The sequence below is a fragment of the Ctenopharyngodon idella genome, chromosome 15 (genome assembly GCF_019924925.1).
Source record: "Ctenopharyngodon idella isolate HZGC_01 chromosome 15, HZGC01, whole genome shotgun sequence".
NCBI classification, from domain to species: domain Eukaryota; kingdom Metazoa; phylum Chordata; class Actinopteri; order Cypriniformes; family Xenocyprididae; genus Ctenopharyngodon; species Ctenopharyngodon idella.
This window is the reverse complement of record NC_067234.1, coordinates 25,640,643-25,658,212: the sequence shown is the minus strand read 5'-3', so window position 1 is coordinate 25,658,212 and position 17,570 is coordinate 25,640,643. Positions and strand designations below refer to the sequence as shown.

The following is a 17,570-nucleotide window of genomic DNA, read 5'->3' as shown; positions in this document are numbered from 1 at the left end:
CTGCATCTCTGGAGAACATGCATCAACAACTAGGCCACAGCTCTGACAGATCTCTATTTTAGGGCAGAAACAGAAAATTGTGTTTGTCAAATATTTTACTGCATGAAGTGGTCAATAAAACAAATCTTTCTCTGTCTTAAAGGTCGATTTAGAAGTGTTGGACCCACGGGGTCGGACTCCTTTGCACCTGGCCGTGACACTGGGTCATTTAGACTGCGCCCGTCTGTTAGTCCAGCATGGAGCCGACGTCAGCAAAGAAAACAGAAATGGTTGGACAGGTAATACAGCAAGAAACTCCAATCACTTCACATTTTGGGTGCACGAATTCTGGCCAATATGATAAGCTGATTATTATTTTAACTACCATTCAAACGTTTGTAGTCAATAAGATTTTTTATTTGAAAGAAATTAATACTTTTTCTAAAAAGGATGCATTAAATTGATCACAAGACAGTAAAAATGTTTAAGTTGTACAAAAAGATTTCTATTTCAAATAAATGCTGCTCTTTCTATTCATTAAAGAATCCAGAATTTGTTCTTATTACAGATCCAACAACAAAAATATTAAGCAGCACAACAGTTTTCAACATTGATAATTATAAGAAATGTTTCTTGAGCAGCAAATCAGCATATTAGCATATTAGAAAGATTTCTAAAGGATCATGTGACACTGAAGACTGGAGTGATGATGCTGACAATTCAGCTTTGCATCACTGGAATAAATTACATTTTAAAATATATTATAGAAAACAGATATTTTAACTGGCAATAATATTTCACAATATAAAATCAAATGCAGCCTTGGTGAGCATAAGAGCTTTTTTTCCCGAAAACATTTAAAAATCTCTTACCAACCTCAAACTTTTGAAAGATAGTGATGGCCGATAACTGATATCTGGCAGATACTGAATTTTAATAATAAAATTAATAATACAGTTTATTTAGATTGCACATTTCTCAAACCCAAAGCACTACAACACAGAGTAATAATAATAAAAAGTTATTTTGTCTATATAAATTAAAAATGAAACTCTAAAAACTAAAATCAGTCATTCTAAATGCTACAGGTAAATTTAGGCATCCCAAAATTATCATGTACAGAATGAAAAATAGAGTTTCATTTCTTTTATTTATTAGTGTTTATTAATTTATTAGTGTTTTAAGTGAGCGTTTAATGATGGCAAAGCTGCATAAATATATCATGCATCCCTAATTTCGGTGTCACTTTACACTTTACCTTCTGTCTGTCAGTGTTGCAGGAGGCCATCAGCACACGTAACCCGGAACTGGTGCGGCTGGTGCTGCGTTACCGTGACTACCAGCGCACCACTAAGCGACTGGCAGGGATCCCGCGACTGCTGGAGAGACTCCGACAGGTCAGCCCCAGTTGCGTCTTAATAAACCCTAAACCTGTTAATGACAAAACAACAAGCCACGGGCTTAACAAACAGCTTCTTTACAACCACCTGCTGCCTGCTCACCTGAGCCCTTCATTCCAGTAGATTCATGCATGCAGAATATACAAACAAACAGGTTTATGGGGAACCACTGTGTTTGTTTGCAATACCTCTCTTTTCCTTGTCCGTACCAGTTTTTTTCAACCTTGGGCGCCCCTGTAGCTTTCTTCCTTTTGTTTTTTTGATGGATGTGCGAGCTCTCTGGTTCTCCCCGGTCCTCATCTCTCCGGGAGTTTTATTATTCATGTCTTTCCCTGCAGAGTGATCCGTCTCTCGCTTTCGGCCTCCCACTGTACACTTCTCTCTAACCTTCTCTCTCCCTTTTGTTCGCCTTGTCTTTCAGGCGCAGGATTTTTACGTGGAGATGAAATGGGAGTTTACAAGCTGGGGTAGGTTATATGTTTTGTAATCATGTGTAAATGGTATGTTTGGACAGGCACTTCCTCTTTCCACATCCTCATGTCCTGCTATTGTTGAACTCTCCCTCTATTTCCAGTTCCGCTTGTGTCTCGTATCTGTCCGAGTGACACATATCGGGTATGGAAGAGTGGCCAGTGCCTGCGGGTGGACACAACGCTCATGGGATTTGAGCAAATGACCTGGCAAAGAGGCAATCGCAGCTTCATATTCAGGGGTCAAGGTGTGTGCGATGGCTTATTTCCTGCACTGATTTTGTTGCCGAATAGCCTTTATTTTTCCCTGCCTGTTACCTTCAAATCCGATTTGGGTTTGATCTGCGCTTTTGTTCTCGATGCCACTTCTCGCTCAGCTTTCTTTTAAACAAGCCATCATTGGCATGGAAACAACCTCAGTCTCACTTCGCCACAGTCTCTAATTGGCTTCCTTCCGTTCGCTCTCTCTCTCCACCTGTCATTCAGACTCCAGCGCCATGGTAATGGAAGTGGATCATGACAGACAGCTGGTGTTTTGCGAGACGCTGCCATGCAACTCTTCCTCTCCCGCCTCACCCTCCCGCACAACCGCTTTGAGCCTTCTGGGGGCGCTGCAGCCCAGCGACGAACAGGTGGCGGCCCGTCTATCCGCTCCCGTGGTGGCCACACAGCTTGACACCAGGAACATCTCCTTTGAGAGGTGAGCACATAATAACAACTGCCAAGTCATTGTCGGCAATTAAAATTTTAGACCGTAAGAGCATCGCAAAGCCTTTATTTTGGCTTTACTGTAAAGCTGAGAGTGTGAGCCAGCACTTTTGGGATAAGCTTCATCATAAAATGTGTGATATTGGACTCACCTCTGTCTGCACGGCACGTCGGCCACCTGGTAACATGCCCGGATGTCTCCGCAGGAATAAAACAGGCATTCTTGGCTGGCGGAGTGAGAAAACAGAGGTGGTGAACGGGTATGAATCAAAGGTATGGCTTATATCACTGTAAAACTCACTCAAAGTTTTTTGCTGATAATATAATTTTGAATAAAGAAAAAATTAAATAAGAACATGCAAAACAGATGCATTTTCAGTAGTTTTCATTATATTGTTGAAAAATGAAAACTATATTTTATATATTAAAAGTTGTATATATAGTACAGCCTACTTTACCTGCATACATACAGTATACTCGTGTAAAGCAATATATACTATATAGCAAATAGCAGCTCAACTGCCTGATTTTTATTTCTTTACAAAATGTAACTATATTATTGCTCAGCTCATTATATACAGTTGGATATATATAGAAATGAATATCTGCATACATACAGTATACTCATGTAGGGTGATATATACCATATAGTATATCTCGAATGCTTGACTGCTTGTATCGTTGCAAAATGTAAACTATATTTTCACTCAGCTCTAATCTGCTAAATGCGACTATTAGGCATGAAGATATTAAGATATTATAAACATTAACATCATGACTTTCTGTAAAGCTGCTTTGAGTCTATTGTCACCTCTGGTTGGTTATTGTGTTCACGCGCTCAACAGATATGTCTGTGATTGGCTTCAATGATTTTAAAAGCAGGCGTCTATCAGCGGATCCTTAAAGGGTTAGTTCACCCAAAAATGAAAATAATGTCATTTATTACTCACCCTCATATCGTTCTACACCCGTAAGACCTTCATTCATCTTTGAAACACAAATTAAGATATTTTTGATGAAATCCGATGGCTCAGTGAGGCCTGCATAGACAGAAATGCCACCGAACTTCTCAAGATCCAGAAAGGTACTCAAAACATATTTAAAACAGTTCATGTGAGTACAGAGGTTCAACCTTAATATTATAAAGCGACAAGAATTTTTTTTTTTGTGCGGCAAAAAAACAAAATAACGACTTTTCAACAATATCTAGTGATGGCCGATTTCAAAACACTGCTTCGAAGCTTAACAAATCTTTTGTTTCGAATCAGTGATTCGGATCGCCAAAGTCACATGATTTCAGCAGTTTGGCAGTTTGACACGCGATCCGAATCACTGAATCGAAACAAAAGATTCTAAGCAGTGTTTTGAAATCACCCAGGTTGAACCTCTGTACTCACATGAACTGTTTTGAATATGTTTTGAGTACCTTTCTGGATCTTGAGAAGTTCGGTGGCATTGCTGTCTATGCAGGCCTCACTGAGCTATCTATTTCTATATCTATATCTATTTACAACATGTTTTTAAAGCGTTGATCATTGTAATCAGTCACAGACATATCTGTTGAGCAAGTGAACACAGTGGCCAATCAGAGGTGTTTAAGAATCAACAGTGCTCAAAAGACTGATTTTGACAACCCTAACTTGTATATGTACACTACAAACAAGCGTCAGCATTCGGTTTCAACAAAGATGAAAAATGGCAGGATCTAATTGCAGCAGTTGTAGATTTACTTGCAAACTCAAAATAGAAAAGAAAAAGACACTCAGGATCAAAAACATGAACAGAACAACCAGCAGTATGTGACGAGAACAGACTGAACTGAACAAAACACAAGGCTTAAACAGAGCAAACTAACCAGTCAACGAAACAAGCCGCAGGTGTTTAACTTAATTAATCAATGGAAAACCATAGAAACAAACTGAAACACAGGAAACTGAACTAAAACAAAACATAAACAGACACAGATTTCCCGTAACGACAGACACGGAAAAATTTAATTAAGAATCACTACAGTATTCAGAAACACAAGTTGTACTGATGTATGTTAATGGAAATTAAACACCTTAGCTGATAAGCCTTTTTCAAGCTTAATATCTTTATTTATCTTGACAGTTATTCTTGGCTAATAGGAAGGCTGTTTAATTGTGCGCTAATTAGCTGGCAAATTGACAAATCCAACTATGGGTGAAGGCTTGGCTCATGAATATTAATTAAGGCACTTGACTGGACACTCCTGGAAGGTTACCAAGCAACGTCTCGATGACCTAATTAATATTCATGCACTTATGCCTTGATTCGCATAGTGTGTCACAGTTGCAAACTTTTGCTCACTTTCATCCGTTGACCCGATTGGAAAGGTACCAATTGCTATGAAACAACATTCGGTTACACCCAATATACTGGAAGAGAGTGTAGAGAGGAGACATGACGAAACTAGACCGTTCCCATTTCAATCTGCTAATCTCAGTAAAGCATGGTGTTTGTGCAGATTGAGTATTAGATGCATTATGAACTCTGAAAATGCTCATGAAATTCTAACCCTGCTTCAAAGTTCTCTATAATTTGAAATGTCAAGACCATCCATGAACAGCATTCCCTTGTAGGATAAAACGAGCATTTTATTTTTGTCAGGGATATAATGTGGCAGATTAACAGACAAATTTGTTGTGTTCATGCATGAATTGTATTATTGAATACTATTTTGAAGGGTTGTGTTCTGATGTAATGTGTGTGAGAATGGAAGTGAAAGAGTGAAAACAAGATGGATGAAGTTTGCTACTTCTCTCTCGTTTGCTTTATTGCTGCTTACTAACTCCTGACAGACACCACAAAATGATCAAATAATATTCTCATGTGTCTTTGCTTTAGGTTTACTGTGCCTCTAACGTTGAGCTGATCACACGAACACGTACTGACCATCTCACTGACCAGCACAAAACAAAACCCAAAGGTACGTTTGACCAAAGGACTGACCAATTTGTTTCTCAAATCAAAATCTTCACATGCCCATATTGACATTAATCTGTATTTTCAGAAATCTCAATCTCACACTGAAAATGATTTTCTGAAAGGGGACCTATTATGCAAAATTTACTTTTTTTGGACATAAATGTGTGTACACAACCACCCTATAATGATAAAAATCCAAGCACTCCTTTTTTTTTTTTAAATCCCCATAAATCATAAGCAGTGTCTCAGAACAAGCCGTTTGCAGGTTCCTGGCAATGTGACGTCACATTAGCCACAGGCCCCACCCATGAATGTTGACAGACACTGCCGTTTTAACATAGAACCGCCCTGAGCGAGTTCACAGCCAGTTGTATAGTCCGCCATTGCTGCACTGACGAGAATGTCTCCCAAGCGTTTTAGGTGTTCTGTAGCTGGATGGATTAATCCACATAGCTCTCTCAATTTACTCCCAAAATCTAAGCTGCTGAAGACGAGGTGGATTAATTTTGTTTTCGAAGAAAATGCTCCCTCAACTCTACCGAAATTTGTTTATGTCTGCGCAAATCATTTCACACCGGACTGCTTTGTGAACGAATGTCAATACAAAGGGACAATACAAAACAGAGGTTGTGCTAAAAATTTGTTACTCAAGATAGATCAGTACAAACTGCTTGTGATCCAGCTTACAGTCTCCAGAGTGATACTGGATATGGCAGTAATGAAGGTGAGAGCACTTTATTACAGTTCATCGGAGTTGATTTACAGATATAAAGTTTACCAGTTTATTAAGCACCACCCGAAAAGGCATAAGGTCTTTATATATTTGTTTACTGTTAGTTGTAATGAGTGTTTCTGTGTACTTCGCTATGTATGTTGATGAGAGAGTGCAAGGGAGAGAGAGAGAGTTTATGGATAATATTTTAATGCACACTTGCACTGTGTTTTATTAAGCTCTTACGGTGATTTTCTAGAGTGAAAACAGACACTTCATATTTTGTGTGAAGTACAATAAACGTTATAAAACTCATCGGTAAACAGGCTTGTGCTAATATAGTGGATAAAAACAAGAAGACAATATAAGTTATAACCGTAATTAAACTAAACTATAGCTGTTCTATCTCCGTGCAGCATATATTCACAGTTTCTGACATTATAGTGCGTCCTGACTGAATCCTGTCACCGGAGAATCAGCTCTTGAAGCTCTGCCCTCTTAGGCCGAGCGCAGCAGCTCATTTGCATTTAAAGGGCACACACTGAAACGGCGCGTTTTTGCTCACCCCCAAAAAGTGTCAATTTTAACATGCTATAAAAAATATTCTGTGGGGTATTTTGAGCTAAAACTTCACATACACACTCTGGGGACATCAGAGACTTATTTTACATCTTGTAAAAGGGGGCATAATAGGTTCCCTTTAAATCAATACAATAACTGTTCAAAAGTTTAGAGTAAGATTTTTTTTTAAAAATAAATAAATTGATACTTTTATTCAGCAAGGATACATTAAACTGATCAAAAGTGACAGTAAAGACTTTGTTACAAAAGATTTCTATTTTAAAGAAATGCTGTACTTTTGAAAATTCTGTTCATCAAAGAATCCTAAAAAATCAACCATGGTTTTCACAAACATTAAGCAGCATAGCTGTTTTTAAAATTGATGTTAAGAAATGTGGTAACACTTTAGTATAGGGAACATGTATTCACTATTAACTGACTTTTCCCTCAGTAAACTCCTAATTTACTGCTCATTAATAGTTAGTAAGGTAGTTGTTAAGTTTAGGTATTGGTTAGGATTAAGAATGTAGAATAAGTTTCATGCAGAATAAGGCATTAATATGTCCTTAATAATTACTAATAAACAGCCAATATTCTAGTAATATGCATGCTAACAAGCAACTAGTTAAAAGACCCTAAAATAAAGTGTTACCAGAAATGTTTTTGAGCAATAAATCAACATATTAAAATGATTTCTGAAAGACTGGAGTAATGGCTGCTGAAACTTCAGCTTTGCCATCACAGGAATAAATTACTTTCTAAAATATATTAAAATAGAGCAGTTATTTAAAATTGTAATATTTCACAATAATACTGTTTCTACTGTATTTTTAATCAAATAAATGCAGTCTTGGTGAGCAGAAGGACAAGATTTAAGGACAAAAATACAGATTAAGTCTTTGTTTTTGAAGCGCATATGTGTTTTTTTCCCCAACAAAACACAATGAGCTTGTGCGTTGATGAGCATGTCGTAGTGTATATGATGATTCATTATTTCTATGCCCACTCAGATTTTTCCCAAACAAACAGCGTCTTTGTCTCTTGTCTACTGTTACTGTGATATAATACAGATCCTTGGGATTGTGCACGTCTTCTGTAATATGACCTGCTGTGTGTTGCATATTTGTCTCAGGCGGCAAGACACCTCTGCAGTCCTTCCTGGGTATCGCTGAACAGCACATTGGGCCTAACAATGGAGTGAGTGAAAGGAGCCTGTCAAGAATCTGTTAATTTATCATCAAGACATCTAAAGTGCCTTTTAAGTATTATGTCACTTCTGTAGCCTCAAAGTAAAGTGTGTGTGTATGTGTTTTCCAGCACACTATGGTGACTCAGATATCATGCCCTGCAACGAACCCATTGGCCGTGACGGCTGAGGAGTACTTTAATCCCAACATGAGTCAGAGAGACATTGGCCAGCCCTGTCACCTCACCACCAAAACACAAAGGTAGTGCTTCAATACAACACTGCTTTCATTTTGAAACATTTTAAATAACTAGATTCTCTGCAGAAAATCTGAGTGGTACTTTCACATTGCTATGCTGTTGCTAGTGGTTGCTTACTGTCTCTAGTAAAAAATAATCCACAAACTGGCTTTTGGTCCTTTCCCAGGACCATTCCACTATCTCCTCTCCATTCGTTTCCCATCTCTCCTTAAAGAGTCCTCCTATCAAAATAAATGCAAAAAATATAACTTAGAGATTTATTTAAATGCTAACCCTAAGTATGAACAATAGTAATAATGATACTTACCCACTTAAAATCATTACTAATAAGATGTGTTCCTCTTTGAATAGTCTTCTGATGCTGCCTTTAAATGCACCACAGTAGGGCATTGGTTATTATGATGTCCCACATTCAAGGGGGAAGCATAACATAGAAGTAGCCTAAACAAAACAAAAGAATTATATTGTAAATGATAAACCCAAATAACTACAACTGAATTCAAAATTATAAAAATTGCTAATTTCCATCACTTATTTAAACATGTATCAAAACTAAGTCGAGTGATTATACACTTGTTGTCTATCAGCTGTTCTGTACATCACACTTTTAAAATTGTTGAAATTCAACAGGTAAATTAAAATAATTTGCCAAATAATTCATTATAATTCTCTACAGATTTGCTTTCCGCTCACTGATGTATAAATTATTATCTATATTATAGACTAGTCAATTATTCAAATCGACACACATCAAAATATAAAAATATATTAAAACTGTGCCAACGGTTGTAGGGTTGTAGTCTATATTTGTCATTCAAAAAGGGAAACCGAAACTAGGACTGCAGATATACAAACCGTGAACAAAGCAGTGCTTGCTTACCATTTTGAATATCAATCATGCTGATCACTTTCTTCATTCCAGGCAGCTGTTGTTGATATGAAAATATTTGCATATTGGAATGATGACGTAAAACTAAAACTTCTGTCTGTGCCTTCTTTACTTCTTTGCTCGCTTTCATCACTTTCGTTTTTAACCTCATGCACTGATTCGTTTGCTAAACTGAACAGCCAGTCAGACTAGATGCCGATTTAACATGTGCCGCCAACATTAGCCTGACTAGAGCTGATGTGTGGATCACACCGCAAAACTAGCCCAGCAGACGCTCAGCGAGGGCCAGCATCTGACTGTCGGCTTTGTGTGTCACGGCTCTTATATGTATGTTTTTCCCAGGTTCAAAGCCAAGCTGTGGTTGTGTGAATCTCATCCTTTATCTCTGGAGGAGCAGGTGGCTCCTATCATTGACCTCATGGCCATCTCCAACGCCCTGTTTGCCAAGCTTAGGGACTTCATCACCTTACGTCTGCCTCCTGGCTTCCCCGTCAAGATAGGTAAGAGAGAGGAAAAAAGGTAGTGAAGGAACATAATATATGCCTAAAAAATTAGAGCTTTTTTTTTTTTTTCAAAGTATGGTTAGGTTACAAAGAAACACACATTTTAGCTATCAGGCTAATGCAACAACGACATGTCCCCACCACAGAAATTCCCATCTATCACATCCTGAATGCTCGGATCACCTTTGGGAACCTAAATGGTTGTGAAGAGGGTGGTTTGCCCCGGGTGGACACTGAAGGGGACGGACAAAAAGACAGTCCCAGGACGGAGACACCTTCTCCAGGCAGCGACTCTTCCAGCGTGTCCAGCTCTAGCTCCACAAGTAAGAATCATCTAGTCTTTTACCATCAAGGAAATGTGATTGTTAGAAGCTATTTAAGACGATGATCATATTGAGAAATATGGTGTTACAAAGTAATACCGTGTTCAGACAAAGCACGAATTGATTGGATAAATGTTTAATGATTGCATTTTTTATAGCGCTGCCTGTAGTACTGATGTAGCTCAGATCTGCTGGTCAATACATTTGACTACAATAATGCACCGGTCTTCATAAGTTTTATGTTTGTGTATAAATCAGACTCATGTCGTGGAGGAGAGATCCCACCTTGTGTTTTTGAGGCTCCGCGGGGCTACAGCGTTTTAGGAGGAAACCAGAGAGAGAACATTAGAGAAGAGGAGGATGATCTGCTACAGTACGCCATTCAGCAGAGCCTGATTGAGGCTGGATCAGAATATGACCAGGTCTGAGATGCAATCACACACTTGCATGTTAAAGGATTAGTTCACCCAAAAATGAAATTTCTGTCATTAATTACTCACCCTCATGTCGTTCCACACCCGTAAGACCTTCGTTCATCTTCGGAACACAAATTAAGATATTTTTGATGAAATCCAAGTTGTTGTTTTTTTATCCCCCATAGAAAGCAAAGTAATTACCACATTCAAAGTCCAGGAAGGTATTAAAGACATCATTAAAATAGTCAACGTGACTACAGTGGTTCAACCCTAATGTTATGAAGCAACGAGAACACTTTTTGTGCGCAAAAACAAAACAAAAATAACTTTATTCCATAGTTTCTTCTCTATCCTGTCAGACATGTACGCAGTTGATGCAGTGAACGCAGTTCTGCGCTTCTGTGTTTATGTCCGAACGCCGGCTCAGTATTGACCGACATAGAACCTGGAAGCACTGCAACGAAAATAGCGGAAAATAACGGGAGAGACGAATTTGTTGATAACAATCGTTATTTTTGTTTTGTTTTTGCACACAAAAAGTATTGATATTGTCTACACTGGATGCGACTCCACACAACAAATTTCCAACAGTAAACAGATTCCCTGTTCTATTTCTGACATGGTCCAAGTGCCTTGCAACAGTCGGTTTGTCGCGTTCAGTGTAGACAGCTTTTAACTGTTGCAGCGCAGTTTTTGGTGTGGACGTGGTGTTACAGGTTTGGAACGACATGAGGGTGAGTAATGACAGAAATTTCATTTTTGGATGAACTAACCCTTTAACAGATGCACATAGCTGTCTACAAAATTCAGAAACATGCCTTTTTACACGATGTCCTAACCAACCATGAAATGACATGGCATCTAATTTTTTTTCCTGTCCTTACTGAATCCAAAAATGCTGCATGAAGCAACAAAGTCAGTCAGTCAGTCTGAGAATATTTGATGTTTAATATTTATAGCCAGATTTGTTTGAGTATATAAAGCCCTTGTAATGCAAATAAGTTCACAAAAAATAATACATTTAGCTACTCAAGTAGCATGAAAAAGTGGTATTTCATAGAGTGAAATACAACAGACAATGTTGTTATCAGAATTGTGTGATTGTATTCTTTAAATGGAAGTCTTACCATACCTATAGAGGGCTGCAGAAAATATGACATATTTTTGTAGGCCAACCCTGGAAGTTAGCATCACCCTGGTTCCCTCGAAAGAAAGATTTTGGATTATTGTAGAAAATCAGCTGTCACCGACAAAAGTTCAGGATTCTAACACATTCTACACCAAGGTTGCATAACTTCAATGACGCCACCATTAAGTTTTCCATGAAAGTTAGAATTTAAATAGTTTGCAAGGACATGATTATAAACAATGAGGTTATAAAAGTGAACTAGTGAATAGATGAGTTTATCTGTTTGGCATGATGATGTTTAATGTCCCCGACAACCTCTGTAATCCCTTTTAGCTTTAACATTGAACTTTAGCTTTAAAAAGCACTTTTTTAGCTTGTGTTATCCACAGACCTTATTTCAAGTATTTAACAAATTAAAAACCCATTGGCTGTAGGATGAGGGCTAACTCATTTCTGGGTTTTGGCCTACAGTAATACGTCATCGCTGCAGCACTCTATAGCCACCATATTTCACTTTATGACAGTCTATCTGCTCCTGGTTACAAAAGCCCAGATTAACATGAAAGAGCTTGTTGCTTTAATGTGTCTTGCCTGGTTAGGATGTGGTGTAAGACGTTGTAAATCCTTTTACACATACCTGATCCCTCTGTTTCACTCACAGGTGACAATCTGGGAGGCTTTGACCAACAGTAAGCCAGGAACACACTCTCTGTCCTGTGACCCCAGCCGACACGAAAGGTCTGCAGTCAGTATTCCACTTCTACTGTCTCCTGTAGTCACATCTCACCCACAATAGGCAGGGACAGCATCACACTCTCATCACATTTACTGGGGCTATTGACACAGGCTTGACTGTCAATACAGCCTCAGTGAAGCTCATAGAAATTCAGTAGGGTTCTCATTTCTCTGTCCTCACCTCCGTTTGCTCTTCACAGAGTTTTAAAGCAAGTTGAGATGCCCTGTCCATGGCAGCCGACATGAATCCGAAACAGTCACTTCACATTATTCACATTAGGGTCAGTTAGATTTTCTTTTTGAAAGAAGTTAATACTTCATTACTTCAATATTTTTACAATATTACTATTTTTGCTGTTCTTTTGATCAAATAAATGGAGCCTTGGTGAGACTTTTAAAAACAAAAAATGCCCCCCAAATTCAAGATATAGGGGCAAAAAGTGCCACTGCACACTTAATCTAAAATAATTCTGACTCATGATTAAAGTGAAATGTTGAAAATGAATAAAAGGTGATTAATATAGTATTATATATGAAAGTCTTTCCATTCCTATAGAGTGCTGCAGGGATGATGTATATATTAATACACATGTATTTTATCACACTTAAATTTCTGATTTTAGTGTTTTCAAAAAGACAATCTTCTGTTAGCAGAGGTCTCAGTCACTTCTTTTCTTCTCCATTACCCAGAACCCCACAGCACAAACCCATAGAGAGCCCTCGCAGCACACCGACCAATAAGCCACCGCGCAGCTATGATGAGCAGCTGCGTATAGCCATGGCACTGTCCGCCCGTGAGCAGGAAGAGGCGGAGCTTCGTCAAAGGCGAGAGGAAGAGGAACTGCAGCGTATCATACAGCTGTCACTCATGGAAAAGTGACAAGGAACCGAGAGGTGGCAGAGCATGCCTGGGAATCTGTAACCAGCGTGAACTACGATTGGCCACTCCCAAACTCCCCACCCTCTTCTTCCAAAGAACTGGACAAAATAGGCTGCTCTCCGGTCCAGTCACGAATGAGTCATTCAGAATCACAGAGAAACCTCTGTCTTCACTCTGTTTACAAACACAAACTACTAAACTCATGGCAATCTACTGACTGATCAGCACCAGTCTGGTCTCCTAACGTGTGAATGTGCAATTATGACTGAGACGGTCCACGCTGCGTATCTTACCGTTGTTTCTCAAAGCCATCATCCAAGCACTCACCCAGAGTTCTCGCATAATCACCGGAAGGTGTGAGTTTTGGAGGCAGTTGTCACTTTTTTCAGTTATACGTTATGGATGTAAAGAACCTTAGTTTTGGTTGTTGATACACAAAATTCACTGCACTTGGATTGAGGAGCCATGATGTCTCCTAATAGAATGTGCGAGGGCACTTACACACAAGAGTTAATGCTGCAAATCCATCCCATTTTGATGGGAATGCTGCATTCACAAGGACGTATGAAGAAAAACGCAAATGTTTGCGAAAGTGACACTCCGTTATTACCAAAAGTTGCTTTCTAACACTTTTAAAGAAAATAAGTTTTGCTGCAGTATACTCAAATGTCAGTACGTTAACCGCTGAACTTTGAGAATCTCAGATAGGCGGGTCCAGCTGTGATTTTGGAAATCTAATTTTATGTACTCCCATTTGATTTCAATCTAAAGACCTGTTCACACCAGCATGACTGTTCGGCATGGAAATTCGGTCCAATTTTCGGAAGCAAAAATACAGGCTGACTGAAAATGCTAATTCACTGTAGGTAACACTTATGGAAAAGCAGAAACACCCCAGTACAGAAAAGCTCCTTACATAGAATAAAGGAAGACAAACAGTATCAGTATGTTTTCAAAGAGATGTTTAGATTTTTGTATTTGGTATAGTGTTTATCAAACACCTCTTAATGCAAGAGTACAGAGACAAGAGAGCTGGTTCAGGATTCTTCTGCTGTTTACTCTCACTTACTGTTCCTGAGGGCCACCAAATTGTGGTTTTATGTAACAGCATTAGCTATGGTCACATGACCAAAAGCTTTAATCTTGGTTGGCCAGTTTTCTTCGCAGTGCAGTGGAATAAAGCAATAAGCCCCAAGAAGCCATGGTTTACAGTGAATTTATAACAGCCAAGGGGTGTTGTTAAAACCCCCTTAGCTGTTATAAATTCACTGTAAACCACGGCTTCACTGGGCTTATTGCTTTTATAAAACGGTTACCACACAATACAAATATTAAAGCCAAAAAATATGTATCAATGCAACTTTCATGAAGTAAAATCATTAAAAGACTTCCTTCCGCTGGAAAATATAGTCCCTGACCATGAACAGCAACAGAGGTTATATTTATTACGCCATTAGATGGCAGCAAAGATTGTCTGTCAGTGTCAGCGTGGCATGGGAAAACCCATTTAATGTTAAAAGGACAAGATCTCAGCGGACATTCAAACGTTTTTTTATTATGAACATAGGACTGACCTGAAGGAAAATGCTAAATTTGAATGCAGGTAATACACTCGACCACTCGATATCTCTCTCACAATACTCTTCTACATAATGCAGTAAGCTTCAATGAACAAAATCAATAGAGAACAAACATATGTTTACGTTGCTAAGAGTGGTTGCTAAGACAGTAGCAGCCAACAGACACATTCAATGGCGCAGCAATACTTATGAAATGCGGTCAGCTGTTTTTGGGAGTTTTACAACGGCTTCAAACGCGGCTCAACCATTCAGGATTAAGGGCCGGAACTATCCGTTTTATAAAAGAGATTAGACCACCTCTCTGTCAAATACTAATACATTGGTGGCTTGAAAATTTTTTCTTTCGGTCATTCAAATTAAAATGTTTATCACAGGTGTGAACAGGTCTTAATCCGGTTCTTTCCGTACCTTCAAAACGAATTTTGCGCAATCATATCCTTAAAATTCTCCGCCACACTTTTTGTAGTGTGTAAGCGCCCTATAAAGGGAACGTCAAACCCTGCGTTAAGACAGCAGGTTGGCACCCACCCTTTGCGCACTGTCAACGGCATGAATTTTATTTATTCTCCAGATTGATAATCCGAACGCTAGAGAAATTATTGTAATGGTACAATAAAAAGAGTGAATGGAAAAAACAAGCCATTTTCAGGTACACGTCATTAATGACTAAATGATTCCTTTGAATCTGAATCAAATGCTCATTGCAATATTCATCATGTGTGTCTTTTCAGAAAAAAAGACATTATTCGCATACAACACAATGTGTGCGTTCTACTTCAAATGGTGCTAAGTTGACTCTTGGGTACTTTAATCAGTGTAATTGTCACGACATGCATTCATCTGTCTGTTCAATCACTCGACAACACCGTTTCTTTCCCGGCCTTCATTCAGTGCTTCCTTCAACATTACCATCAAGAGCTCATTGTCTCATGACCGAAACACCTGCGGTAGCTAATCAAAAATCTAATTGTGCTTTTATAAGGGGTGCCAGTTCTGGAATAAAACATGAAAGGAGGAATCACTCACCGAGATAATGCCCTGAGCGAAGACGAGGGGCAAAATTTTATTGGAGAATCTTAAAATAGATCTTTCTCCTTAGTCAGATTTATTCTGGGCCTGAGTGACGTGCCCTCAGGGTTTGACGTATCAGGTGAATCTTTGAAAAACAAATTAGGAAACATGGCCATACTCCACATCTGAAAAGCTTCGATGTAAAAAACACAAGGGATTAACCGTCAATTTTCAAAGGAAGCGGATCTAATGACGCTATCTGGAGACAGAGCTCCTAATAAACACGTAGATTGATTGTGCGACTTGTGAATGCCTGGGCTCAGTCATTAAGAAATGCTCGATATGACTTCACGTTTTAGTATACCATATTATAAGAGCATTATTTATATTTAACATTTTTTCATTTGAATTTGGTTGACGTGGTTTGTGTGGAGTGCTGCTGTTGTGTTTGTATGTGACTGAAATATATTGTTCACATTTGTAACCTAAAGACATTCTGAATAAAGGATAAGACATCGAAATTAACATGAATTTTCAAGCGTTGGGAATGAATGTGTCATTAACTTTTAAAGCTTGTGATTCTAAAAGCAAAGGTATTGTGCTTGATCATACTGCAATAACATAGGCTATGCGTGTAAATGTACAATGGTATTTTTGAAAGTACCTTGGATTTCCGTGGCATTAACATGGTACTGCAACAATACTTTTTTGTAAGGATGTAGTACCATAGTATTTAAACAAATCTTTAGTATGTCAATACCAGTGTTGGATTACAAGTAACTTAAAATTATGTAATCAGATTACTTTTTTCAAGTAACTAGAAAAGTACCGCATTACTTTTAAATTTACAACAAAATATCGCAGTTACTTTTTCAAATTAGTAAGTTATTTTGTTTGTCCATGTATTGACTGACACCTCTCCTGTCGCCATGTTGAGAGAAATCGAGAGTAAGTGCAGATGCGTTGTGTGTGAACATGGTTATTGTAGTTCTAGACTAAATGTAAGTATTTACTCATCTCACTTGCACAAAAACAGAGTCAGTATTCCTCAAAATGAATAAAAACAGGGAAATGCAATCTAAGAATATTGCACAAACCTGCAATAATTAAATATATTAAATTACACCAATATCCTTTATGGATTTAAATCTCACTTTCTTAACCAGTTTCTTTGCTGCTGACCTTCGATGATCCAATTCTACCATACTAATAAGCAAAAATGACTTTAGATAAATATCACATTTGTGATCAGCTTATTCATTTCACTTTTGGTGTGAAAGGGCCTTTACATTTGCCAAAAATAGAACTTTTTTGTTGCTATATTAAAAACAAACCAGCAAGCCCAGCCCAGGTGAGAAAAAGTAACACAAAAGTAATGTAATGCATTACTTTCCATAAAAAGTAACCAAATGACACAATTAGTTACTTTTTTAGGGAGTAACGCAATATTGTAATGCATTACTTTTAAAAGTAACTTTCCCCAACACTGGACAATACCATACCAAGATGGAAGTTTTTCCATCTAATATTTATATTTTATCTCAATTACTGAAAACTCTTTTTTATAGTTTTAGTTATCAGTGATTAGCGTGCACTGTACATTATGAGACTGTTAAATGACAGATAACAACATAATTGATTGTGCTGTGTTCATCACCTAGGCCTGCTAAATATGCATCGTTCCTTCAAAAACTACAGGTAAAATTTTACCACCAGCAGGTTCAAAGATGCTTTATGTCATTCGCCAAAGGCTTCAAACACCTTCATTCCCACGATTATTTTGGGACTGTCTGGGGAGTGTTTTAGGCATCGCCGTGCTGTTTCCAGAATGAATCAGCAGTCTAGAGGAAGCTTTAGCTAAGTGATGAGTCAACACCAA

General features: G+C 38.2%; 1 protein-coding gene across 4 annotated transcripts in view; it reads left to right on the top strand.

Annotated features, from left to right (window-relative positions):
- The window catches only part of ankrd13b (ankyrin repeat domain 13B), a 34,411-nt gene extending 18,182 nt beyond the window's left edge, over nucleotides 1-16,229 (top strand). The window contains exons 2-16 of one of the 4 annotated variants that reach the window (XM_051863766.1): nucleotides 143-278; nucleotides 1,252-1,376; nucleotides 1,801-1,846; nucleotides 1,954-2,097; nucleotides 2,336-2,549; nucleotides 2,764-2,830; nucleotides 5,426-5,507; nucleotides 7,912-7,976; nucleotides 8,097-8,227; nucleotides 9,457-9,614; nucleotides 9,764-9,940; nucleotides 10,199-10,362; nucleotides 12,147-12,230; nucleotides 12,350-12,354; nucleotides 12,911-16,229. In XM_051863766.1, coding sequence (XP_051719726.1) covers nucleotides 143-278; nucleotides 1,252-1,376; nucleotides 1,801-1,846; nucleotides 1,954-2,097; nucleotides 2,336-2,549; nucleotides 2,764-2,830; nucleotides 5,426-5,507; nucleotides 7,912-7,976; nucleotides 8,097-8,227; nucleotides 9,457-9,614; nucleotides 9,764-9,940; nucleotides 10,199-10,362; nucleotides 12,147-12,230; nucleotides 12,350-12,354; nucleotides 12,911-13,100 — 1,788 coding nt within the window. In that variant the 3' untranslated portion in view covers nucleotides 13,101-16,229. Of the gene's footprint in view, nucleotides 1-142; nucleotides 279-1,251; nucleotides 1,377-1,800; nucleotides 1,847-1,953; nucleotides 2,098-2,335; nucleotides 2,550-2,763; nucleotides 2,831-5,425; nucleotides 5,508-7,911; nucleotides 7,977-8,096; nucleotides 8,228-9,456; nucleotides 9,615-9,763; nucleotides 9,941-10,198; nucleotides 10,363-12,146; nucleotides 12,502-12,910 lie in introns of all 4 variants that reach the window. The other 3 variants (XR_007925247.1, XM_051863763.1, XM_051863765.1) reach the window with 3 other exon arrangements.
- Nucleotides 16,230-17,570: the final 1,341 nt, after the last annotated feature.